Source organism: Chenopodium quinoa, unplaced genomic scaffold, assembly GCF_001683475.1.
Source record: "Chenopodium quinoa cultivar QQ74 unplaced genomic scaffold, ASM168347v1, whole genome shotgun sequence".
NCBI classification, from domain to species: Eukaryota; Viridiplantae; Streptophyta; class Magnoliopsida; order Caryophyllales; family Amaranthaceae; genus Chenopodium; species Chenopodium quinoa.
The window spans coordinates 5,672,528-5,699,262 of NW_018744304.1; the positions used below are offsets into that span (position 1 = coordinate 5,672,528).

General features: G+C 33.5%; 1 protein-coding gene across 1 annotated transcript; it reads right to left on the reverse strand.

The window, feature by feature from the left end:
* Positions 1-14,834: 14,834 nt before the first annotated feature.
* On the reverse strand, positions 14,835-20,151 carry LOC110695728. The gene is made up of 4 exons (XM_021872955.1): positions 19,613-20,151; positions 19,332-19,514; positions 19,140-19,217; positions 14,835-15,356 (listed from the first exon to the last, which is right to left on the reverse strand). Exons 1-4 carry the CDS (start codon positions 19,635-19,637, stop codon positions 15,325-15,327), a joined length of 318 nt encoding a protein of 105 aa, XP_021728647.1. The 5' UTR covers positions 19,638-20,151; the 3' UTR covers positions 14,835-15,324.
* Positions 20,152-26,735: the final 6,584 nt, after the last annotated feature.

Here is a 26,735-nt window from a genome sequence, read left to right on the forward strand (position 1 = left end):
CGGCACATAATTTTAGGCAATTTAATTGACTTAAATAAAATAAGAGGTAAGTGGGGTAGTGGAGTATTAAAAAATTGTTAAAGAAAGATAGTGTGGTTAATAGTTTATTGAAAAGTAATAAATGTGAGATGAAAGATATAATAAAAAAGTAGTAGTGGGTTTGGGTGGGGGCCATGAGAGGAGAGAGAAATAATATTTTAATGTATTGTTTTGCCAAAAAAGGAAATGTATCACTTAAAAAAACACGGCCGGAAATGGAAAATGTATCACTTAAAAAAACACGGAGGAAGTAATAATAATAATAATAATAATAATAATAACAAAAAAAATTATAACAATAATAATATATTATTATTTTTTTCATTAATATTTTAATATATTTTTGTATATACACTTTTATATATAATAATAATAAATAATCAAAGATCAGTATTCCTTAGTTAAACATCACTAATCAATAGTTAAATAGTTCAACTTAGCTCTTATAAGTTCAGTTCAACTCAGCTTAGTTCAGTAAATCAGAACATGACCTAAGTCTAGTTAAGTAAATACTTCCTCGTTTTAAAATATTGGAGGAGGCTCAATTTTTAAGATGAGTAGAGATAAAGAGAAATAAAATAGGGATTCATGTGTCTTCAAAAAAAAAAGAGATTCATGTGATGAAGAGAGACATTAAGAGAAAATGTTATAAAATTTGTGCAAATTTCTATAATGGTAATTGTTGCAATATTATTGTTGCGCGCCGGGCAATGTAGTGTTGTTAGTGAGCACGGCCGGAAGTTAAGTTTTTGTAAGGCTAATGTGTAGGCTTCTTCGGTGTAATTATGAATAAATGTAGATTTATGAGTGAATCTATATGTTGATAAATAGAATTAAACCAAAATAAGTGATTGTACATGTTTTTAAATAGAGTTAAAAGTATAATATATGTATAAGGGTATTAACTAAGTTGGTTTACTTGAGTATTTATTTTGAACTATGTATAGGTATATAATCTAATTTAAGGCATGTTTACATTTACAGAGCTGAACTGAACTGATTGTAGCTGAACTAAACTGAACTGAATAGAGCTAAAATGAATATTTAATGAGATAAGAAAATTAAAAGCTAAACTGAACTGATTGGAGCTGAATTGAACTGAACTGAAATTAAGTTGAAGCGAACAGGCCCTTAGACGTGGACTCTATGGGAACATTGGATAAAAGTTGAAGTTATGGACTCTTTGGTAAAAGATTGGGTTGTAAAGAGCAATCATTTTAAAATTGGTTCAAAGGCTCAAAATGTTAATGTGGCTTAAAAAATTGTTTGGGCTACTATGATCACATTTTTGGCCCTTTATGACATTATAATTGACAAATATAAGAACTTTTTTTTTTTTTTTTTTTGTTGGAAACAGGCAAATATAAGTACTTTATACTCATTCTTTTCAATCAGAAGTTGCAACCCTTTATATATACTTATTAGTTTCCATTAATTAAAACTGATATTTATTATATATGTATATTTTTTGTCTTTCTTAGTCCCTACAGAGTGAGAGTAGTATAGTATTTCTTTGCTTATTTTCTCTTTTGTAGATCTGAATGAATAAAAGTCTAATGATTTTGCTAATTAGTTTTATGAAGTGTTATAGTATTCCAAATGGCCCTTTATTATTGTAATTAACGTTTATTTTTATTATTTTTTTATTTACTTTTTTTTCTACAAAATTATGTATCTTTGCAGGGGTGGTTGAGATTTGAGCTTTAAGGAAAAATTGTTGCATTGTTTGATGAGCATCATTAACGAAAATTGTAATTTGTAGCATATTCTCAAGTGTAATACAGATTTTCATTAGCAAAAATCATTTGAATATGATTGTTCTTTTATTTCTATATAGTTGTTCACTTGTTCTTGTTCTACAACATTTACTAACTCAATGTGAAAATAACATTCTTTGTTGTTAAGCATAAGATTCAAATGTCCTCAACAATCTAAGCTACCAATTCTTATTGTATTTATATAATGAAGATCAATCCCATGCCAATTATAGTTTTAATAAATGTGAATTATGATTATTTCTTGAAAGTTGTTAAATATTACCAACAAGACTTAAATTAAGAGTTTCTGGGTTTTTTTTTTTTTTTTTTGGGTCATTGTTAACTTGGGTGTTGATATTTTATACTCATGTAGTTATTTTAGTTGTCTTTTTGGACTAGGACTAATAAGCAAACTGTGGACATATTCTCATATTTTTACTTGTTACGAAGTACCTTTAATTTTTCACAAACAATTCTTTATTAATCGAATATAACCGATCCAATTTCATATAATTTTGCTCAAATCCTTTGCATTACATTCACAAATTGGTGCCCAACAATTTCCTTTTAATCTAGTTCAATTAAACACAATGCTCACACATCAACAACACACATAACATTCTTTTCTTAAAAAAGAATTTAAAAACTAATTGGCTAAAAATATCAAATATACAACCTCCTATTTTGTATATTCATATAATAATCTACCATTTACTTAAATAATAAATTCTTCATGATAAAAATAAAATATTATCATAGTATTAAATAGAGATGACTTATTTAATTAATCATTCAGTGTATTTTGTTCTTCTTGTACTACCTATACGTTACTTTTTCTTATTTTTTTTCTTATGCAAATATCCTTTTCACTAAATCTGCCATACATTAACATAATACAATCCGTTAATAGATGAAGCCTATAAATTAAATACACATGTAAACAGGCTTCAAAAGAAAAGACAGCAGTAAAAAAATCTTTGCACAATGTTTCATGAAGGGGTCAATGCCTGAAGTAATTCTTTAATCCTCTTCTGTCCATAATCATATAACTTCAATATTTCTTTTGGGCAATGTTTCACTAAGGGGTACATGTTTCTGCAGTAATATGATTACTAACATGAAAACTATGAAAGTAGCAATTGCATTTAATTTGCCATACATTGACATAATGCAATCTGATTACTAACATGAAAATAGCAATTGCATACACTAAATCTTCCATACATTAACATAATATATACAATTCGTTAATAGATGAAGCCATTATAATTAGTTGTAAACACGATACTCTTCACCCATAGTATCATGACTTCTTGATAGCTTCAGTTCAAGATGCTTGTAAACAAATTACAAGAATGAGGCAAGTTCTTTCAGCTTAATTAAAGAAATAATCAGAAAACCAAAGAATTATGCAGTCTGGTGTAGCCCAAAACCATCTTGATAGCTTCAGTTCAAGATGCTTGTAAATAAATCACAAGGATGAGGCAAGTGCTTTCGGCTTTCGAATCTCTTGGGTCCTAAAGCCACATACTGCCCGCATCCGCCACGAAGTTTGTCTATCATCTTGCTTATAGTGAAAAAGAGAGCTTTCAAATATCAGGGGTCCTAAAGCCACTTACCTTTTGCCTTATTAACTGAGCGTGCAACTTTGATGGCTTAAAAATACGCGACAATGGCTTCTGAATGAACAAATATTTGCATCAAAGTATTACAGTCCAACCAATCCCATCCAATTCCCACTAAAGAATATTGCAATCCTGGGAATCCTATTTAATTCCCATAAAAGAAAATAGCATTCCTACTAATCACATTCGATTTTAAGTAGCTGAAACAATATTCTCACAATTTTCAAATCTAAAAATCATCAAATTAACTTGCAAATACACCTATATATTCAACAAAGAAAATATTAGCACCTTAAAGTTTACAATTCAACAAATCAAATTCAATACCCGCCACAAAATTATCACTTCCTACAATTTTTATTATACATATGAGTTCGAAAGATTATATCAGGAGCATCTAAGTATGCCCTACACTGATAAAACAACACCAAAAACTTTAATTGAAAATGAGATATCAATGAACCAGTTAAAACATACTTCTGGTGTCGAAACTCAGGTGGTGGATCAAATAACGGACGGTTTCAAATCAAAAGGCGCGTATTTTGAACATGAGAAGGTAAATCAACATCTGATTTAAGTTATCCTGCCTTGACTAATTTGGTAAGTCTAGGTGTAGTTGTTGCAGACTTGCTGTTGGGAGTATTAGATCTGCTTTGGATAAAAACATAGCAATATACAGAAAACCAAAATATAAATTGTAATCAAACATCAGTATAAGCAAGAGACACCGTCACAAGAAAATGCATTGCAATAAAAAAAAAATCTAATCAAACATGGGTATAATCAATAATGATATTTCTAAAACGCAGATTTGGTGGAAGAGACACATCGAATCTCTTTCCCCAAAAGAAAACAAAAGTAATCAATGTCATATGTTAGACCCATAAAATAGCAACTCAATCAATATTGCCTCACCTCCTCCACCATACTTTTTCTGCCCCTTCCACCAATAAATACTTAATCTATACTATATATTAAAAGGCATTCCTTTTAAAGGAATGGTGCCACGTGGCACTCTTCAAAGTATTTACTGTAGTAATAATATTTACAAATTCTTAAATAGACCTGGTTCACACTAATTTATTGTGGACCACTAACATTAGAGAAACTATGGTTGTTATTTTAATAAAAAAAAAAGTCACTAAAATGAAGGTCACTATGTTGAAAATAAAAATCATTTTGGTAAAATATAGGCTATAAAAGGTTAATTTTTTTATGAAATATTTTATAAGGTTAATATAAATAATAAAGGTCACTATGTTACAATTAGGGTCATAACGTCGCACTTGATGTTCACAATAGTATTAAACATTATACAACTTTTAATAAAGGTTATTATGTTAAAAATAAGGTTACTATGTTAAAAATAAGGGTCACTACATTTAAAATAATGTCAGTTGTGTGTATAAACCTCGGGTCCACAATAATATTATTGTGGACTAGGTCCACGCAAGTATTTCTGAATAATATGTTAAAACAACAAAAACCTTATTACCCTTATTATACCCCTTCTTATTAGCATATATTAAAAAAACGATAATAATAATAATAATAACAATAATAATAATAATAATAATAATTATTATTATTATTATTATTATTATTATTATAACAATAATAATAACATTAAATAATAATAATATATTATTATTTTTTTTTCATTAATATTTTAATATGCATTTTTGTATATACACTTATATATATAATAATAAATAATCGAAATCAAAGATCATTATTCCGTAGTTAAACATCACTAATCAATAGTTAAATAGTTCAACTTAGCTCTTATAAGTTCAGTTCAGTTCAGTTCAACTCAGCTTAGTTCAGTAAATCAGAACATGGCCTAAGTCTAGTTAAGTAAATACTTCCTCGTTTTACAAAATTGGAGGAGGCTCAATTTTTAAGATGAGTAGAGATAAAGAGAAATAAAATAGAGATTCATGAGTCTTCAAAAAAAAAAACAAAAAAAAAAAACAAAAAATAAATACAATAAAAATAAAAAAAATAAAAATAAAAAGAGAGAGATGCATGTGATGAAGAGAGACATTAAGAGAAAATGTTACAATATTTGTGCAAATTTCTATAATGGTAATTGTTGCAATATTATTAAAATGGAAGCATAATTTTTAATTAGTAACAATAAATGAATTTGATTAATTAAATATTTGCATTGACAAAGAAAAAGGAATACTAATACCTTCTCTATGACTCTATCCCATAATAATTTTTTGAGGGAATCTCCATCCCATAATAATTAATACACTTTGATTTTCTATTTTTTTTCATTATACACTTTGATTAATTATGACACAATGCTGATTGACGAGCCTTGTCAAAAATCCCCTTAACACTATTTGACACAATGCAAAGAGCTGATTGCTGAGCCTTCTCGAGCTCCACATCGGAAGTTAGCTTTGCTTACCTCAAGATAATATTCAACTTCGTTCTTCCAACACTGCCCTTGAGGGGTGAGACAATGTCCTGATAAGGCAATCTTTCATATAGAAAAGTGATACCAAAGTTTATTATCAACCTGATGAAACAACATACGAGCTAAAATAATGATTGACCCACATTCAAGAGGACCCTTTCCCAACAAAATAAACTTAAAAGGATAAAGATAGTCCAGCCGACTTCTAATTTAAAACTTCAAAGGAAAGGAGTATTTATTTCATAAGCTTCTTCAATTAGATATGCAAAAGTTGTTCCAGAGTCGATAATTGTTACTCGGTTGTTTGATGTTGCAAACACTGATTGATCAATTGGCATTCATTGTGATGCTCTGCAGGTTCAAATTATAATGAGGCCTCAAAGTTTTGTATCAAGAGTTGTCAAATTCTAGGTAAGAAGCAAAATATTAAATTACAAGAAGTCTGACATTATAATTCAATGTTAACACTAAATAGTTCATTGCATACTACCATATACAATTTTTTAAAAAGGTTAAAAGAGTATCTTGCAAAGAAAATTGCAGGAGGAGCTGACATAACTCACAAGGGAACTACTGCCAAGGCACATGCATTAATTTTAATTAATAACTAACCTAGTAACCTTAAAAGGAAGGATAACATTGGTATTAGAATATTAACATGACTCGCAAAGGCAAAGATTTAGTTAAATGGTTTTAGTTGGTTAGATTGGCAATGTCAGGCGATCCAAGGCCAAGAAACGTGAACACCATTTGATAATTTAATTTCAACAAACTAAAGATCAATTTTACAATTTCCCTTTCTTCTCTTCTAAATTTCAAATTCCAATTCTAGTTCTTAAATTTCAAGCTACACAAATATACTCTTTACATCAAACTTAAAATCAATGAACATAAATCTAATTCCAAACACATATCTCAGTCTCTCAATATGGCACCAAAGTGCTTCCTATTGGATATAGTGAACCCAGGCTGTCAAATTATAATCTGTATAACTTTTCAGGATTTGTAAATGCAGCTGTAAATAAAAATCCCATATAGTTTTATACTGAACCCTATTTAACAAATCTACTCTGTTAAGAGCTTTGGCTTTCTTTAGTTACTAATGATATCAACATCACAACTACATACCTATGCCATGACCTTGACATTTAATTTGATTTAAAGGACTTCTTTCCTCACTAAAAGAAAATGGCCAAGTGCTCTCATGTCCAGAGATAAAAATTTATGTATCTAATATGTCTTCTAATGTCTCTCTTTGTCCCTTACCAATTACACATGCATAGCAAGATAGGTTAACCGTTAGTGCTCAAAGCACAATATGTAAATAATAAATGACAACTTAAATCATTCTCAATAAAAAGCCACAATAGCATAGATGAACCTAGGTGTGAAATTTTTTTAAACCTAACAAATCCAATGCGAAAAGTTTTATATCAATAACTATATACTAAAAGACACACCAAAAATGACACGTGTCATTTTCTGGTGTGTCCTTTAGTTGTTTTTTTTTTAAATCAACTATAAATGTATTGGTGAAATATACCATATATTAATATAAATAAATGCGTATTTAAAAATATTTATTCGACTAATAATAGACTCTTTTATAATAAATTTATTTTTAAAAGCAATAATTGAAAATGGCTATTGAATACTACCGTGCAGGACACAGAACCTAACCTAGTAATACTATACAATAAAGACTAAGTCCCTTATATTCTTGAGCTTGAAGAGAAAGATAATTACTTTTTACACAACAGTTTATATTCAATATTTCAATGTCAAGAGTGTATCTTGAATAAACAAAGTCAGTGATGACGATTTACATTGCAAGTATAGGAAGCATACATTATTATTAATGTCAAATTTCTCCAATTAACAAAGAACAAACATGCATTACTACATATCAAACCACTAGTTTGGTGGTCCGCGCACCATTTTGCTAATCAAAATTAAGACGCTAACAAGGAAGCACTAAATAAATATATTTGGATTACCTATTATTATTTCGTGTTTGAATTTACAAGATACGTATGTAAGACAAGTCGTTTAAAAGCGAAATATGTTTGACATTGCTTCCCTTGCATGCGTGGTTTGTAATCACATAGTATTATGTGTTCAAGTAAGTCAACCATTTAGATAACCATTATTTCATAGTTTTCAAAACGTATTGTTGACTTACATGTATCTTAAAAGTCTGTGTTATTGTAACAACTTCTAAGTATTGCATGTTTTATATGTCTATATGTATTGATTTGATTTACTTATTATTATGAATCTCATTGAATATAGAGTAACAATTTTTAAGTAGCTATCTATTGTGTTGTTTAAAGAAGGATGCTATACATATACCTTAATGTATTACTTTAGTATTTGTATAGATCGTCATTGATGATCATGAATGGATAAAGTTCATTAGTTAAGTAATGGTAGAGATTGACTAATATATAGTTTAGATAGTTGGTTCAGTTTTGAGAAAAATGGCTCGATCTAAATCAGCTAGCAATTATCAGTGGGCATTACACATGTAGCTTTGCATAGCATATTGGAGATAAATAAGCTGCATGTGTAAGTTCTTTGTAGTGTATCAGATCAAGAGGAATATAAGTTAATGATGTATTCATATAGATCATTATAACTTTGATGTATCCTTGAAGAATGTATTAAAGGAAATTACATGGTGAGTTTGGAACTGTGATGTTTGCAAGAAAGTGTTTCGTTCAATCATTAAGGAGAATGCTAACCTCATGATAGTTTCTATCAAGTTAACAAAAAGTAAAAGTGAAAAGGAATCCATGTAGTTCATTATAGTAGCTGACTTTCTTAAGATCTTTGTATACATGCTTTCTGGATTTCTGAATTCTACTTGAATATTCAAATAAGGGTTATCTTGTAACACTAACACTGTTTATAGGATCTAGACTTCCTCAACAGGCTGCTATCACAACCTCTTTCCACTACAACAATGTGGAGATAGTTAAATCAAAATTAGGATGCTAACCGGGAATCACTAAGTAAATTAATATATTTGGATTAACCATTATTGTTTTGTGTTAAATATCTTGTTGTGGATATGTAGACCTTGATGATATTTTTTGGAGTACGTAAGAGCACAAGAATAAGAATGATCCTAATTTGAAATGTTAAGATAGGAAAGTCCAAAAGAAGATGGGCCAACATTATAATTGGTTAGCTAATGAGTTTTATGGATAGATAAATAAAAGGGATTTGATAACCCATCGAGTAACCCCTGACCGAGCTAGTAACCCCTCAAGTAACCCCAAAATTAGTAACCCCTCAAGTAACTCCTGACTTAATCCTTAAGTAACCACTCACTAAGTAACTCCTGACTGAACTCCTTTAGTAACCCTGACTAAATTACTCGAGTAACCCCTAACACAACTCCTTAAATAACCCCTTACCGAGTAACTCGAGTAACTCTTAACCGAGTAGTTGGAGTAACCCATGACCGAGTTAACCTTGATAACCCCTAATCAAGTAATTCGAGTAATCCCTAATCGAGTAACCATGATTGATCCCCTCGAATAACCCCTCCCCCTCAAGTAACCTCTAATTGATTAACCCCTCAACTAACCCCTGATTGAACCCTCAAGTAACCTGTAACACCCCAATAATTCTCTCTTTAAACTTGTGAGGACCCTGAACAACATTCAAGAGAATTACTGGCGTGCTACCGCCACGTGTTCAAACGTTAAGGCTTTATCAGAAAATAGTAGCGGAAAAACTAAATCAGTTATAAATAAATTTCAAAACCAACGAATGAAACCAAATTAAGTCATACAACTTGGAACCATTAAGGCCCTTATTCAAAACCCAATAAAAGTAGTAAGTGATTAGTTCCAGTGTTCGAATTAATTCAAACCCAAAAGAATTAGTGTCAAATAAAATCGAATTAAAATAAATTCAAACTTGCAAAAGAAATAAAATGCAAACAATCAACTCTCTACTCAAGATCCCACAACCCTGATGAATGTTGCATGTGTAAGAACCTGTGGTAATTCTGCTCCCCAATATTACAAGTGTAAAAATTGGATCGTCACAGGGTCATTGAAAGGCGAAGGCCATGACCAAAGAAAGACACACAAAGCACGCAATCAGCAAAGCTGAGTACATACAAGCTGCAAAATAAATTAAGAAATCCATAACATGCTACTAATAATCAATCATCATGCATCATTAAATTATAGACTCAACACACGACTCAACTATTTATATTACTAAGAATCCATTAATTAATAATAGGTAAATCATTATTTTTATTCATTGGATTACACAATAGACAAGGTTGTCCAACCCATGCTCCATTTGGAACATCAATAAAAGAAAAACCTCATGCCTCCTTTCGGAAACATCAATAAACATCCAACGACCACGGGCGTGACTCCGTGACCGTAGTTAGTATGAGATCTCACCTAACTCCTAGTTTTGAAAAATATTTGAAATAAGAGACTCGTAGATCAGACGACCTCGAGAAAAGTACACAGGTAATACCCCATGTACCCCAACCCCTGATTGTCATTATTCCAGAAGTGCACCAATCCAGAGTTTTATTGCTCATCCATCTTGCACTTTACGTGATTTGCAGATTTAGACTTGGTGATGACTCATATGCATAACAATACAATCAATCCAATATCAATTCAATCAAGTAAAACAACTTTTCAATTTCAATTCTTGATTTATTAGTGGCAAGCAACATTTATTATTTATACCTTTACTACCTTGGTGTATAAACACCTTGAGTGCATAAGGCACCCCAAAACCTTAACCTCGTCTTAGAAGACTTAAATTCTTCCTTTACTCATCCTGCTTGCATAATCACGAATGAGTAATAAATTAATCATTACACCAATAATATACCTTTGCCTCTAAGCGCACCTTGCATAATTAGAGCACAAATAATACTTGCAATATAAAATAGTGCACGTTATACGAAATTCACAATGTATAACCAAACAATTTAACTCAGTCATCCCTATACATGATACTAAGTTCTCGATCCGTCGTCCTTAAACATGCACCTAAAAGAAAGGTTTCGTAACTTGTACGTACCTTGAGCAAACGAATTGGTATGCCACTTTACTAACTAGAAATCACCTTCAATAAACTCCTCTCCTAAGCCAAATAATAACATCTCAATCAATACCCAATCAATCAAATTTACAGCAATACTAACTTACTTTAAAACCTTCAAAATCTAAATCAAACAACACTTTAAAACCTTCCCTTTAGTTAAAATTAAAGGCTTATATATAGTTCTTTAAATTTTCTTCATAAAAACCTTAAAATACACTCTTATACATGAAATTACAGCAAGTTCAAAGTCTAATAAAAATCTAAAAATTATATAAAACCCCCTAAAAATCTCCCTTTTTAATGGGTGATTAAACCCTCTTTATAAAACATTAAAAGTAGTACTTAGAAACTATTTCCAACACTTAAAACTTAATAAAAAAAACATATATTTATGCTTAATTAACTTTAAACATAATTAATTTTATTAATCAAACTCAAGGATAATATTTTAAGTAAAAAAAAAACTTCGTTAAAATCAAAAACTGCCCGAAATCATATTTAGAGGCTGAATTTGGCCACGAGAGGGTGGTACTCACTACCATAGGTAGTGAGTCTTTCTTAAAACGTTGTTTCCACATGGAAAACACTATTTTTTTGTTTTATCAAAATCGGATGAGTTCAGAATCTGATCGGGATTAAAACGGGATTAATATTAACGAACGAAAATCTAAAAACTAAAACACGAATTTACATGTTCAAAATAATCTGGAATTAAGTTAAACTAATCATTAGTTATAATCACCAAAATTTCAAAACATCATTACTATAAAATCCCTAAATCAATTGTTCATAAAAACCCTAAAATCATGATTTTCAATAATTAAAAACCCTAGGTTATAAAATTTACAAAATCTGAAAATTATGATACTTATAAAATCTGAAATTATAAAGTTTAGTCATCAAAATACAACTTGATACTAATTAAATTACTTTCAAACAATAAAATCAAAATCCATAAATCAATAATTATAATTATACAAATTAATAAAACAAAGGAGAGAGAAAATAAGGCTAACCTTTTGGTGTGGGAAATTTTTGGGGATTAATGGGGTATTTATAGGAGAGAATGTTGTAGGGTAAGTAAGAAGATTGGGCCTCATAAAATTATTGGGCCAATTAGGTAAATGAAATGGACTAGGCTTTGTTTGTATGATCATGAATTGTAGAACATAGGTTCATAAAATAGTTTGTGCTAAAATAATTTTTGACCAATATTAATAATTTGAAACTTTTGTAATTAAATTTCGGAAAAGTACAAATAAATATTATAAATAAAATAAAATTTCATTTATAAAATATTTAAAAATACGGGGGATTACATAACCCTTGACTGAACTCTTTAAATAACCCCTGACTGAGTAACTCGATTAACCACTGGCCGAATAGCTCGATTAACCTATGACCGAGTAACTTCTCGAGTAACCCTTGACTGATCAACTCGAGTAACCCTTGACTGATTAACTCGAGTAACCCCCCAAGTAATCCTTGACCAAGTGAACCCCTCGATTAACCCCTGTTTGAACTCCTCAAGTAACCTTGATCAAGTAACCTTGATCAAGTAACCCTTGACCGAGTGAACGCCTCGAGTAACCATTGTTCTAACCCCTCACTCGAGTAACCCCTTTTTGAATAAATCGGGTAACCCTTAACAAAATAACCCGTCACCGTTCGTTTCATAATAATTGCAACACTACTTTTTTTTTATAAGAGTCCAACAATATTTAGTATTTCCCTCTGACCAACCCCATTTACACTTTTTTGTTTTGTTAATTCTCGCTCCTACGAACAAAGAAATATATCCCAGTGCATATACTTTATATTATAAAATCACAAATTTTTGTATGCAGCCTGTTGTATCGTACAACAAGGGTTACTCGAGTTTCTTGGTATGGAATTACTTGAGTTGCCGATGTCACTGGAGTTTTTCGGTCATGGGTTACTCGAGTTGCTGGGGTTACTCGAGCTGCTGGGTCAAGGGTTACTTGATTGGGTTACTCCTTATCGAGTAACCCCTTAAGTAATCCCTCACCGTGTAACCATTCGAGTAATCCATGACTAAACCCCTCAAGTAACCACTAACCAAGTAACCCCCCCCCCCCCCTCAAGTAACCCCTGATTAAGTAGCCCCTGAAGTAACCCTTGACTGAACCCTCAAGTAACTCTTGACTGAAACCTCAAGTAACCCCTGACCTAACTCCTTAAATAACCCCTGATTGAGTAACTCGAGTATCCACTGACCAGGTAGCTCGAGTAACCTTTGACTAAGTAACTCGAGTAACCCCAAACCGAGTAACCCCACAAGTAACCCTTGAACAAGTGACTCCATCGAGTAACCCATGTCTGAACCCCTCAAGTTGATCGAGTGAACCCCCCTCCCTCAAGTAATTCATAGCCGAATAACCCCTCCCTAAGTAACCCCTGGCCAAGTAACCTCAACCCCTGATTGAGTAACCCCTCAAGTAACCCCTAACTGAACCCTAAAGTAACCCCTGGCCGAACTCCTTAAATAATCCCTGACCAAGTAACACAAGTAACCACTGACCGAGTAGTTCGAGTAAACCATGACCGAGTAATCCCTCGAGTAACCCTTGACTGAGTAACTTGAGTAACCCTTGAACGAGTAGCCCCTCAAGTCACCCTTGACCGAGTAACCCTTGAGTAAGTCTTGACCGAGTGAACCCCTCCCTCAAGTAACCCCTGACCGAGTAACCACTCGAGTAATCCATGACTGAACCCCTTGAGTAACCCCTAACCGAGTAACTCCTCCCCCTCAAGTAACCCATGATTGAGTAACCCCTCAAGTAACCCCTAACTTAACCCTCAAGTAACCCCTAATCGAACTCCTTAAATACTCCCTGAGCGAGTAACTCGAGTAAAAACTGACTGAGTAGCTCGAGTAACCTATGACCTAGTAACCCTTGACTGGGTAACTCGAGTAACCCCTGGCCGAGTAACCCTTCAAGTAACCCTTGACCAAGTGAACCCCTCGAGCAACCCCTATCAGTACCTCTCAAGAAACCCCTGATTGAGTAACGCCTCAAGTAACCCTTCACCGAGTGAACCTCTCAAGTAAACCTTGACCAAGTGAACCCCTCGAATAATCCTTGTCCCAACCCCCTCAAGTAACCCTAGACCGAGTAACTCGAGTAACCATTGACTAAATAACTCGGGTAACCCCTAAAAAGATAACTCGAGTGAACCCTGCCACAATTCGTTTCATAATAATTGCAACAGTACTTTCTTTTGGTACGAGTCCACAACTATTTTATTATTTCTCTCTAACCTACTCCATTTACACTTTTTTTTTTCTCACTCGTACAAATAAATAAATATATCTCATTAACTATACTTTATATTATAAAATCACAAATTTTTGTATGCAGCCTGTTGTACCATGCAACAAGGGTTACTCGAGTTTCTCAATACGGGATCACTTGAGTTGCTGGGGTTACTTAGGTTGATTGGTCAAGGGTTACTACTTGAGGAACTCCTTAACAAGTAACCTCTTAAGTGACCCATAACCGAGTAACCCCTTGAGTAAACCATGATTTAACCACTCGAGTAACCCCTTCCCCCTCAAGTAACCCCTAACTAAACCCTCAAGTAATCCTAACCGAACTTCTTAAGTAACCCCTAACCGAACCTCACCTTTAAATAAATTATCACTCCTAAATAGTTTGTACAATTCCCCTAAAGAATTTACTCACTTTTAAAAGTATATACAAATTACATCTCACATTTGTTCATCACTTTTTTTTACCAATAATACACAAGACACATAATTGAATTAACAAAGCTAATAAATTGATGGTTAATAGGTAGCTTTTGGTTAATAGGCTACTCCCGTTTCATCAAAAAGCCATAATCATTTCCCAAGGAATAGTATTTTCACAATGGGTTACACACTACACTTACACTTCAAATATAATTAAACTTTACAAAATTTAAATAAGATTACATTTTAAAGCATCCAATAATGATTGTTTAAAACTTAAAAAACTAAACTAATTGCAAACACCTTATAAATTGTGCTAAAACCTCAACATTGCAATAACGAAAATTACAAAGTTATTCCATACATGTATCAAAATAGGTGGAACCCCAGTAAAAGTCTGTTGACATAGATTTGAGAGCCAATAAAACAAAGGAGAAATTAATATACGTAGTAATCCGCACTGCTTCTAATGAACAAACTTCAGTTGAACTGCTAGCTCAATCATAATAGTTTAAGGCTTTAAACAATTAAAACCGAGCCTGCAAAAGATTACAGATTATGATACATAAAATAAAATAAATACAGTAAGTCCAATCCGTTAAATGACAGGGTATGTCTTCATAGAATTCTTCCTCGGCTTCCACCTTGCAGGATCAGACTTCATCCGAGCATCTCTCTTACCTCCTTAAGCACTGAAAACACAATAAAATATTAGATTGGGAAGCAAACACATAGATTAAAAGGATAACATTTGGAGTTCCCTTGAACTCCAATGATCACAATTCAAACCCATATAATAACATGAGGTCGTGGAGATCTTATAACACCATTCAAAAAAAAAAAAAAAAAAAGATAAAAGAGTCAAAAACATAAGTGAATGATGATCCATAAGCAAAGACACACATCAGCGTATGATGATCCATAACTGGACATTAATTTTAAAAGAAAACACACACAAACATGAGGGTATCATGTTAATCACACTGATGATAAGTAGTAGAAGGTTTTCAGCAATTCAAACTCCTTCCAAAATCAAACCCAAATCTCAACAGCTCCCAGAACTCCCAAAGGCTCTCCGCCCTTAAAACCCACTGCCTCACCACTTTCATGTTAGTTTGTAAGTTTAGGCTCATACAAGGACAACTTTGATCTGAATCAAATCGCAAGGGATTGCATAGCATATAATTGTACACTCAAGGAGAGAATTAAACTTGGAGAGCCACCTGTTTAAAGGTTTCCTCAATCCAAAAGTTCATATTCTTTCGCCGAGGTTATACCAGTCATGCAACTCAGATGCCATTTTCAGAAAAATAAAAAAAAATATCGCCTCTGCAACATATTCAAGATTCAGCAAAAAATCCCCAAAAGTCAGGGTTAGGGTTGTGGGTATAGGGTTTAGAATTTGGGGGAGGGCCGTTTAATGTTGATGATCATAATCAAAGGAGAGAGAAAGAGAGTGGAAAACTGGGCAACGATCCCCAAAACACCCCAGCAATTTCACACTCATAAAATTCTTCCTCAATTCTCCAAATCGAAAAAAATCAAAGAAATGAGCTCAAAAACTGTCACATAGGAGTATGAACAAAATTAAAATCTAGGTTATCATCAGATTCAGAAATTAGGGTGAGTAAGATGAGCAAAATGCAAGATTTCGACTGCAAAATGCAGCGATACTTGAGCAAAATGAGCTCAAGTGTCGCTGCAGAGTAGACAGCAGCAGTTGCACCTACATGACCATTGACCGAGGCTCTTGACTTAAGGTGATGGTGAATTCGACCAGCTGGAAACTGAAGAACCCCGCACAGACAATCCACACAAATTTAATAATTTATAAGAAATTAAACACCAAATGAAATCAAGGGGAATATATCATATGTTAACAATGAGCTCATTATAAGCAGAATGATTGTTTAGAAAACCAATAGGACAGCTAAACATGCAAAAGGCAGTAACCACTGATAATCAGAATAACCACTGATAATCAGAATATTTCTAATAGACAGGTAAGTAGTCCATAGTAATACAGGAGAATTCTCAAAGGCTTAGAATATTGCGCAGGGGAAAATCATTGGAGAAAATTGAACTTCACTACTTAACTAAGACAAAGTACACATAATATAAACAAAGAGTGTTGATTCTTCAATCTGTTTATTAGACTATTAAGAATACTGACATAATGCAATGGAAGAAAAACATTTGATTTCTTTCTAACAGCTAATAAATACCTTCATCCATGCCTAAAAAAAAATATTATTCAAACATTGCCTCAAGTAAAGCAACTACTCCTTCACAGCTTCACCCACAGACAACTCAAAATCACTACAGTTTATTTTACATATTTAAGAAAGTTGACCATGATCAGCTTTATTAACCCCAATTTTTTGCTTTTGCAACTTAATTGCAGCAGTCTGATTCTACGCGTTAGTATTATTCAATAGTATTCAGCTAAATTCATTCAAGAAAGATAACTTGATCAACCTAGATGATTTTTTACAAAAAAATTGACATGCATAGGGAAAAAATCTATATAATCACTCTACATACAAAGAATTAACATGGAAACATATTCTGAAAACTCCCCTTAATGTCTCGACTTAGTATTTTCCCTTTTTTCTATGAAACCATTGAATAATGAAGGAGCCAGTAAATAAAACCCAAATAAGTGAAAGAAGCATGTGATATTACGACTTTAAAAAATGTGGAAAATAAGAAAGAAACGGGGTTGAAAGAGAACAAAACTCCTTCTGTAGTATAAGCTGTTTTAAGTTTTTAACCCTATAAGCAATTGAGAATGTCAAGGGAAATCATGTGGGTAGTTAAGAAAGAGTAACTGAAAAGACTAAATATAAAACAAGTGAAAGGAAATATAGAAGAAGACATCAACAACCAATATATTACATATTTACATAAGAACATAAAGACGACCATCAGACTGCTGAAGAATTAAAATAAATTTATACTACAGATGAATCTCACTTCTGGCATTCACCATATACCTCATTAATCATTCCCCATTTCAAACTCACCCCAAGGTGTTGGATGCTTGCACTTCATCTATTTCTTCATAGGCATACTGAGAACAAAACCCACAATGGACAAGCAACATCATCACTTAGAATAACAAATAGCTTAATAACACCAATAAAAAGACTCATGACATCAATTTCGAGAGATTCATTCTCGCAATTTATTGCTCTTACTCATTATTACGTATTGTGAATTTTAGAAATACACTTCCTACTTGTGTATCCATCAATTTATCTATTGGCTCACTCCCTCATTTTCAAAGCCCTCATTTTCTCACTCCCTTTCTATTTTACCTCGCTCATACAGTCATAATGAGCAAAATATATGCGCGCGCTCCGTTTAGATAATTCACACACTTCCAGAGCTGATAGCCCATCACATAATATTTAACAAAATCTGAGAAATAATGTGTGAATGCCACATAATTTTTCAACAGGGAAAGGAACTCAAAACCTTTTACAACAGGCACAAATTGTCTGGAAATGAAATTTTATCCCCCCCCCCCCCACTCTCTCTCTCTCACAACCCGATAATATGTATGGATGCCACATAAATTTTCAACATGGAAAGAAACTCTAAACCTTTTACAACAGGGGTTTTAATTGTCTGGAAATGTAGTTGTATTCCCCAAACAAATTAAAACCAGCCATTATAATTCATAATTGGTTGGTGCTACCCCTAACTTAGGACCAGCCTCAGTCAATATGTAAAACCGTACCCCAAATCATGGTCATTGTCCCAAGACTTTACTGATAAATTTAATTAGTAACTCAGTACCATTATTGTCATTAATTAGCACCTATAGATAAGTCCCTATAGAAAATAGCTCATTCACATTCAAATGGATTGTAGCAAATAAAACTTTCCTTTCAGAAATTAGTATTGAAAAATCATCATAACCAATTGAACAGGGAGGGCACGAAAATTATCGTATTAACAAGAGATAATCAAAGAACATCACCAAGATTCTGATACGAAGCAGAAAATCAAAACATACAACAAGCAAATATTCAACATTTCTACATTATGCAAGTTGAATGAACTAATAATCAAACACCCATTAACTTCTTTCTGTAAATTAACCATTAATTAATAAGTCATTTCGAAGGTATAACCAACCTAGAAAATTGAAAATGCAGAATTCAATTGAGAGAAATCATCAAAGAACAACACCAAGATTATACTAACAATAATTTAAGCAGAACAAAAACATACAACAAGCTAATATTTGACATTTCTACATAATGCCAGGTTGAATGAACTAATAATCAAATACCCATTAATTTCTTTCTCTAAATAAGTCATTTTAAGGGTATAACCAACCTAGAAAATCGAAAATGCAGAAGTCAATTGAGAGAAATCATCAAAGAACAATAACAAGATTATATTAACAATATTTAAGCAGAACAAAATTTGATAAAAATAGATCAAGTTAAAGAAAATCATACAGAAGAACTCGTTCCAGAATCTTGAAGAACTCGTTCCAGAATCTTCAATATCGTGCTCGTGCCAAGGCAATTTAGAATCTTCAAAGTATGGTTTTAATCAGTGTTCAGTGTGCAGGGGAAGGAGAGAGAGCTTAATCAGTGAAAAATACGATAATTTGCGAAAAAACATGAATTAATTAGAAGAGAAGTTACCCATTGTAATCATCGTCCGCCATTGAAGATTGTTGAAGCTTGCCTGAAACAAACGCAAAAACCCTGAATTGGTTCTTGGTCGGAAGAGAGAGAGAAAAAAAGCAGAAAGTTGGGAATTGTTTCGGGTACCAGAAACCCTCAAAAACAAAACAAAAATCCCAAAATTTTCATGTACCACAAACCCTAAAAAACAAAACAAAAATCTCAAAATTAACAAATAGATGAAAAGAGAACAAATGGATCAAGCACATTTGAATTGTAGAAAGAGAAAGAATGAAAACCTCTTGTTCGGAAGGAGGCTTGCATTACATAAGCTGACCAATCTGCTCATCAAGATTGCGATAAGAGTTAGAAGGAACGGGATTGAATCCTCTAAAAAACTTCGACCCAAATCGACGTCAGTTCGTTCAAGAAAGAATGGATGGGCAGCGGTGCTGGCGGCGCGTTGTGGTGGTGCGCGTTTAGAAAGGAAGAATGGTTGTTGTGGTGGTGCGATCTCGTGAAGGAAGGAAATAGAAGAAGGAGGTATGAGTTTGAGAGAGTTCAGATGATTCGAGAGAGCAAAGGCCAAAGGAGAAAAAACCACTCCATGTGCAAAAAAAATTAATAAAGCAAGGGCAAAGTCGCCAAATCACTGTTCATAAGGTTTTTCAGCAAAAAAATAGGCATGAATTAAGGGCATGGCTGGTATTTTACTGTTCATAAGCAAAAGCAAAAAAAATAGCTACCTTAACCCTTGAATTTGGCTTTTAAGGGTTATGGATTTAGCGTTCATTAGGAAAAAATGCTAATTATGACTCGATACATGCAGAGATGAAATCATAACATACCCCACTGTACGAGAGCTTGTTTGGCTCAATACATAACAGACATCTTGTTCAAACTCCATGTTAAGCATATGATCCGCTTCATTCAGAACCTGAAGAGAAGGCATAAATCAAGCAGTTTTTAAGATCAAAATTTCAAGTTTCTACTACCACATCTTACTCTAAAATGGAGGGGTAATCAACTAACCTGCCAGTTGCCAAGAGTGCTTATTTGTTCCAGTTTGCTCTGCATGTGTTGCATCTTTGTTGTCACAGCCCTCTCAACAGGCACAACATACTATTCAGTGCATCATATCGGAAAAAAAAATAAGGCGGCAGAGAAATGCTTCCAAAGATACCGGTCGCTCGTCATAGCAACAATAGTGTAGCAACTCGAACCAATCACACTCGTTACCTCATCCTTCAATTCAAACAAAATTAATTTCAAAAATCAGTAAATATTAATAAACTCAACATCAATTTCAATTTAAACAACCTTTAGTAAACTTGACATTGTTGATGCAATCAATGACACACTACATGAATAAAACTTATAAAAATTCAAAACTTGTGTATACCTGGTTCACAATAATATTATTATGGACATGAGGGTCTATACCTAGGATGCACGGACATATCGTGTCCGTGTCAGACATCGTGTCAAACACCGATACTCGTGGCACACACGACGATACGTCCCAGACCGCTCCCAACCGCCAACAGATTCACCGCCTAGCCACCGGAAACATCGCCCAAACATTCACCACCACACAACCACCATCCTTCCCCACCTAAACCACCCAAAAACAAGGAAAAAAAACCCACCCACACCCAAAACCCACCTTCCTCGAAACCACCCAAACCCACTCAGAACTTTACACTCACCACGTTCGCCGCTTATTACCCTCAAAAACCACCATGAAAACCACCCAAAAACGCTAACCATCTCAATAAACAACCCAAACCACCCCATAAACAACCCAAACAATCCCATAAACAACCCTTAACACCCAAATAAACAACCCTTAACACCTTAAAAACAAACAAAATACCACATCTACGAAAAAAATAAAATTAAAAGAAGAGAGAGAAGAAGGATGGCATGGGTACGGCAGGGGGTGAGTGTCGGAGTCGGACGATGCGATAGTAGAGGGATGGAGGGGCGGCAGTGTTGGAGGCTTGATGACTAACAATTGCAATGATGGTGGTGGAGAACAATAGTGGTGGTGGAGAATGCTGGTGCTTCATATTTGATTCCATTCTTTTTTAATACAACAAACAACACATTATAAATGGGGGAGTTGCTTTCCTTTCTCTCTCATTCCCTTTCCTAATGTGTTTTCCTTTCCCCTCTACCAACCAAGCGTCCCCTAAAATAGAAAGAAAAAAAGGGGAAAAAAAAAAAACTAATTCGTAGAAAAGTAGAGCCAAAAACTAATAACTACAATCAACTTAAGTTCTGATTATTGCGGAGCTGGCATTGTTCACGGTGTATAAACAAACTAAGTGCTATTTAGTTCAAGAGAAATTATAACCCTCCTCTCCAACTTGAGCTCAGGAATGATTGAAATTTAATTAAGGATGGATAGAACATTCAATTTATCTTTCAAATTTTTATTTTCGTATAAATAAATAAAACAAATCCATTCGATTAGGACAATTATGGAGGATTTGAGCATTTTTTTTTTTACAAGACACAAGACTTAATGGTATTAGTTAAACAGTCCAAGTGTCAAAGGGAAAACTGAACGTACTTATAGTACACAATTCAGATGTGCAGAGGTTTAAGGGTGTAATCACAACCAAAAAAAAGGGGGGGGGGGTGGGGACGCCGAAATACTGCAAACTTGCACCATGATTAACTCAGGCTAGTTAAGAATTTGAGCAGCTGATAAATAAATAAAATCCATTAAAATAAGACTAAGAAGCTCTATTCTGCTGTACCTCCAACAATTTTTGCATTTCTTTCTGCTGTGGTGGAGTTTTCCTCATCGCTTCTTGCTGCTTTCTTGAACCCTGCGTTTGCATAACAGATGGTAGGAACAAGTAGCCACCCTTGTTTGCATAACTTAAGATGGTAGGAACAAGTAGCCACCCATTTCATACCTGGACAATAATAATATAGAAGATGCCAATTATAGTATGCAAATATAATCAAAGGTATTAATGGTAAAATAGTACAACACATTCTAAGTTTTATACTTAAATAAACAATACTAAAATACCTTCTCTCCTTCTGATCATATTCTGAGTCTCATAGGTTTTTTTTTTACACTCTATACAGTCTATATTCCCCGGACCCTCGCCTAGCGGGGACGCCGATGTGCACAGGGCTGCCCTTTTTTTTTTTTTTTTTTATATATATACAGTCGATATTCCATCCAACTTCCAAATTTGCACAATCTTTTTCAAAATAACCATTTTCCACAGCTTACTTAACTTAGAGTAATTTAGAGTAGGATCTAAAAATGGTAAAAGGGGCATAAGTTTCATAGTTCTCTGTGAAAGAAAATTAATCAAGGATTACTGAAAACATTATTATTAAATAAATTATTAAAAAACAAAAAGATAGAAGACAATTCTACAAAAAAAAGGAGATAGAAGATAAGTATACCCTTTCCAATTCTTTGGAGGTATCAACATTGGGATATAGGGAATAATCAGGTATCGAGCCTGCTAAAAAAAGCAGTAAAAGTTCGTTAGGTTATGCAAACAACTCTAGAATCACTTAATGATTTAATACGACAGAACGTAAATAGTTATTGCAAGTGCATTTGGCTTTGGTAACTTAGTGCAATATTTCTAGGGGAACTGTTCATATGCAAATAAGAATTGTGTATTTTTGTAGATGTCAGATAACAATGAACGAGAAGCTTACACACCTATCAATCCCTTTTAAAGCACAAGTGGGTCACATTCTGTAACTCCATATCTTTTCACCACTTGCTGTCGTCACAAAGTAAAAATAAAAAGTCAAAGAGAGAAGTTACTGAGATAATTTAACTAAACCACTATCTATCTTCAAGAAAGCTTCACCACAATGACAAGATGTCACTTATGATGTCTAATGTACATTTTTCCTTCAAATTCTTAAATTATTCATTGGCCAATGGCCATTAAGAATTGTGTATGTTTTGTAGATATCACTTATGAGGTGGCATCCACCATAGACTGAGAAGCGGAGTTAATACAGTTGCTTCAAAATTATTGCCAGAAAGGCCCTAATACAGATAAAAGGTTCACATATAATCTCTATACATACCGATTACCAAAACTGTAATCATTAGTCAGCCAAAAAAATAGCCTCTAATCATTCCTACAATTAAGGATCCAAACACTAGGCATCCTCACTTTAGATGAAGCAAATTTATAATAAAAAGATAAATTAAAAGGTATATCTAGCCAAAGAAAACCCCACTTCAGGTCACTTAGTAGCGCACACTGCCCCACAATTGCTGAAATTAGCTAATCCAACGCAGCAGCTCTATTGATATTCCACTTCTCCCTTAACATATCCTCAATATCTGCAACTCCAACCATACTCTAAGGGTCCTCATTGTGAAAACTACCATCAGGTGAACCCATACATCCATCTCAATTTTCAATACAAGGATCTGTGTTATGCTCACATCCATCTTAATACTAAACATACGCATCTATTTTATCTTTACTTAAAGTCTGACATTTCTACCATATAATGCTGGTTAAATGTTTTTCCAATTAGCCTCACAAGTAACCTACAGTTGCAGTTGGCGCTCTCCGTTTGAGCCTCCTCGACTGGTAAATTGCATCTTGGCCAATACATTAATTAATTCGTAAAATGAACCCAAGGCACTTAAACTTGCTTAGGGGTAGAACTTTACCATCTAAAAATACTGTGTCCTCCCTTAGCTCCCTCTAATACTTTGCACTCCTTGTACTTGAATTTACTCCAACCTTAGCTTCAATTGCTTTAGCATTTACCCAAATTCTAATGAGAATATAATCTCATCCACTAATTTGATATCACCCGCAAGTGACATGCACCACGAAATGCCATCCTAGATAGAGGATAGACCATGTTATTTCATCTAAAATTCGGAAGAGGAAAAGACATAACACATGGTCTTGGTGAAGTCCAATAAAAATTACTGTAAAGAAATTCTCTTTTACTCTTCCACAAATCCTAAAATTTATAAATATCTTTAGCAAGGTCAAAATATAAATGGTGCGATTAAAATTTAATTATATACCACTGAAAACCTGTATAACTATATTAACAAAGGACAAATCCTTTATAAGCACCACTCCATACCTCCATCCTCACCTTTCATCAAGTAAAAAATTAATTTATCCCACACAAACTATGCAGTTAGCTTGATTATCTACTTCATCGAAAATTGTTGATTATCATCCTAACCTTACCTCCGAAATCCAATCCCAACCTATAAATTTCAACCCCATCCCATGTTCAAAATTTCCCAAATTATCATAAAATTCCATAAAAGTCAAAGCTTCCGAATGCGGTCGAAGATTCTACAGTTTCAAACATTTCAAAACCTAATTCAATGCCAACTTCTTTGACAATCAACACATCCTAAACACGAGTCTCCACTAACCATTTGGTAATTTCACCAATCGATAAAAATTAAACTTAGGATGTATAATATTCATCACCTATATAGCGGATATATAAAAAAAATAAAATAATAATAATAATAAATAAATAAATAAATAAAAATAAATAAAAATTTAAAAAAAATTCTCGCATTTCAAAGCAGAAATTTAAAGTTCCAATTTCATATGAGTACAACAATTAATGGAATTACTCTATTGTTATTCAATTACCACAAAATAAAAGAGAATTAAATACTATTTCCTTTGTTGGTAGTCTGGAAATCGTAATCTTCGCCGCCCTATCGGGCACGAGAAGGGACTTCTGGAGTTTGAGGCAGCCGCCCGATCGGGCGCGAGAAGACGCCTGGAGTTGACGTCGATTTCCGCCCAATCGGGCGGCATCAGAAAGCCGTCAGTTTTGCTTGAAGAAGGTCATTTATTTTCGTGGCTTTTGGCAAAGATTATGCTTTAATATATATATGTTCTAAAAACATATGTTGAAGATATACTTGAGAAAAATCAGAAATTATTTTTCTTGAAACCTCTTTGCAATTATTATCATCATCATAAATACAAAGGCTTATCTAAATTGAATTGTAATCATCCTACTTTTGATTGCAATTGTTTCTTCGTTGTATCTCCTAAGTAATTTTCCGTGAAACCCGGTTGTAGTATAGGGTCGGAATTATACTTTTGGGAAAGTGATTCCGTTCACGCCTCGAAGTTTTCTGTTCTAATTTGTTTGCTATTTTTGTGACCCTTGATCGTACACAAATTCCCCAACAATCCAAAAGTATAATTGACAAAGATGGCAAATGTTAAGGAATTGATGGCCAACATTCAAAAGTTGGACAAATTCGAAGGTGTTGATTTCCGAAGGTGGCAGAGGAAGATGCATTTCTTCTTGACTACAGTTGGGGTGGCTTATGTTCTTGCTACTCCAAAACCCGAGGAAAAGGAGGAGGAAACAATTGATGAAGCAAGGAAACGCAACAAGTGGGAGAATGTCAATTATATTTGTTGTGGTCACATTCTCAACGATATGTCTGATGAACTCTTTGATATCTATCAGTTTAATGATTCTGCTAAGTCTCTATGGGACGATTTAGAGGCTAAATGATTTAGAGGCTAAATATATGGCTGAAGATGCTTCTAGAAAGAAGTTTCTTGTTAGTAAATTTAATAATTATAAAATTATTGATAGTAGGCCTATTATGGAGCAATTTCATGAGATACAAAGAATTTTAGGAAGTCTTAGACAATATAGCATAGTTCTTGATGAGACCTTTGTAGTGTCATCTATAATAGACAAGTTACCTTTTTCTTGGAAAGACTTTAAAAGTGGCTTAAAGCATAGGAAGGATGATATTAAGCTTGAGAGTTTGGCTTCTCACATCCGGATTGAGGAAGAAATCCGGTTGCAAGAGGGAAATAAGGATGGAAATCCTAGTTCTACTACGATAAATGTAGTGGAGGATGCCAAACAAAATGTGAGAAAAAGGGGTAATGACTCAAACAAAAATAAAGGCAAGAAGTCTAAGTTAAGCGGTGATGGTTCAAAGTCACGTGCTTGTTGGGTTTGTGGAAAACCCGGTCACTTCAAGAAAGATTGCACAATCTGGAAGAAAAGGATGAGCAAGAAGAATGCTCAAGATGGGAATGGCAATGCTAGCCAATCCCAAGACTAACAAGGTAAATTGTGCACAAATTTCATTTAATTCATTTATGAATTATATGTGTATGATTTCTGAAATCAATTGTGTACAGGTTGATTGTTCGTGGTATATCGATTCGGGAGCATCGAGGCATGTGTGCAAGGATAGATAATTGTTCAAGACCTTGGAGGTTGATGATGGAGAAATTCTATATATGGACAATGACTCTACAGCTAAGGTGCTTGGCAAAGGACAAGTGGAGCTAGTCTTTAGTTCGGGAAAATCTCTTATCTTAAGAGATGTATTGTATTCTCCCGAACCTAGGAGGAATCTTGTATCCGGTGCGA

Bases quoted from the DNA above. Each gene is read 5' to 3' on its own strand.
- LOC110695728 (XM_021872955.1), bottom strand. From the start codon at position 19,637: ATGCAAGCCTCCTTCCGAACAAGAG. The intron at 19,515-19,612 runs GTTTTCATTCTT...TTTGTTTTTTAG, and splicing joins AGCCTCCTTCCGAACAAGAG to GGTTTGTGGTACATGAAAAT. The intron at 19,218-19,331 runs GTAACTTCTCTT...CATACTTTGAAG, and splicing joins GCGGACGATGATTACAATGG to ATTCTAAATTGCCTTGGCAC.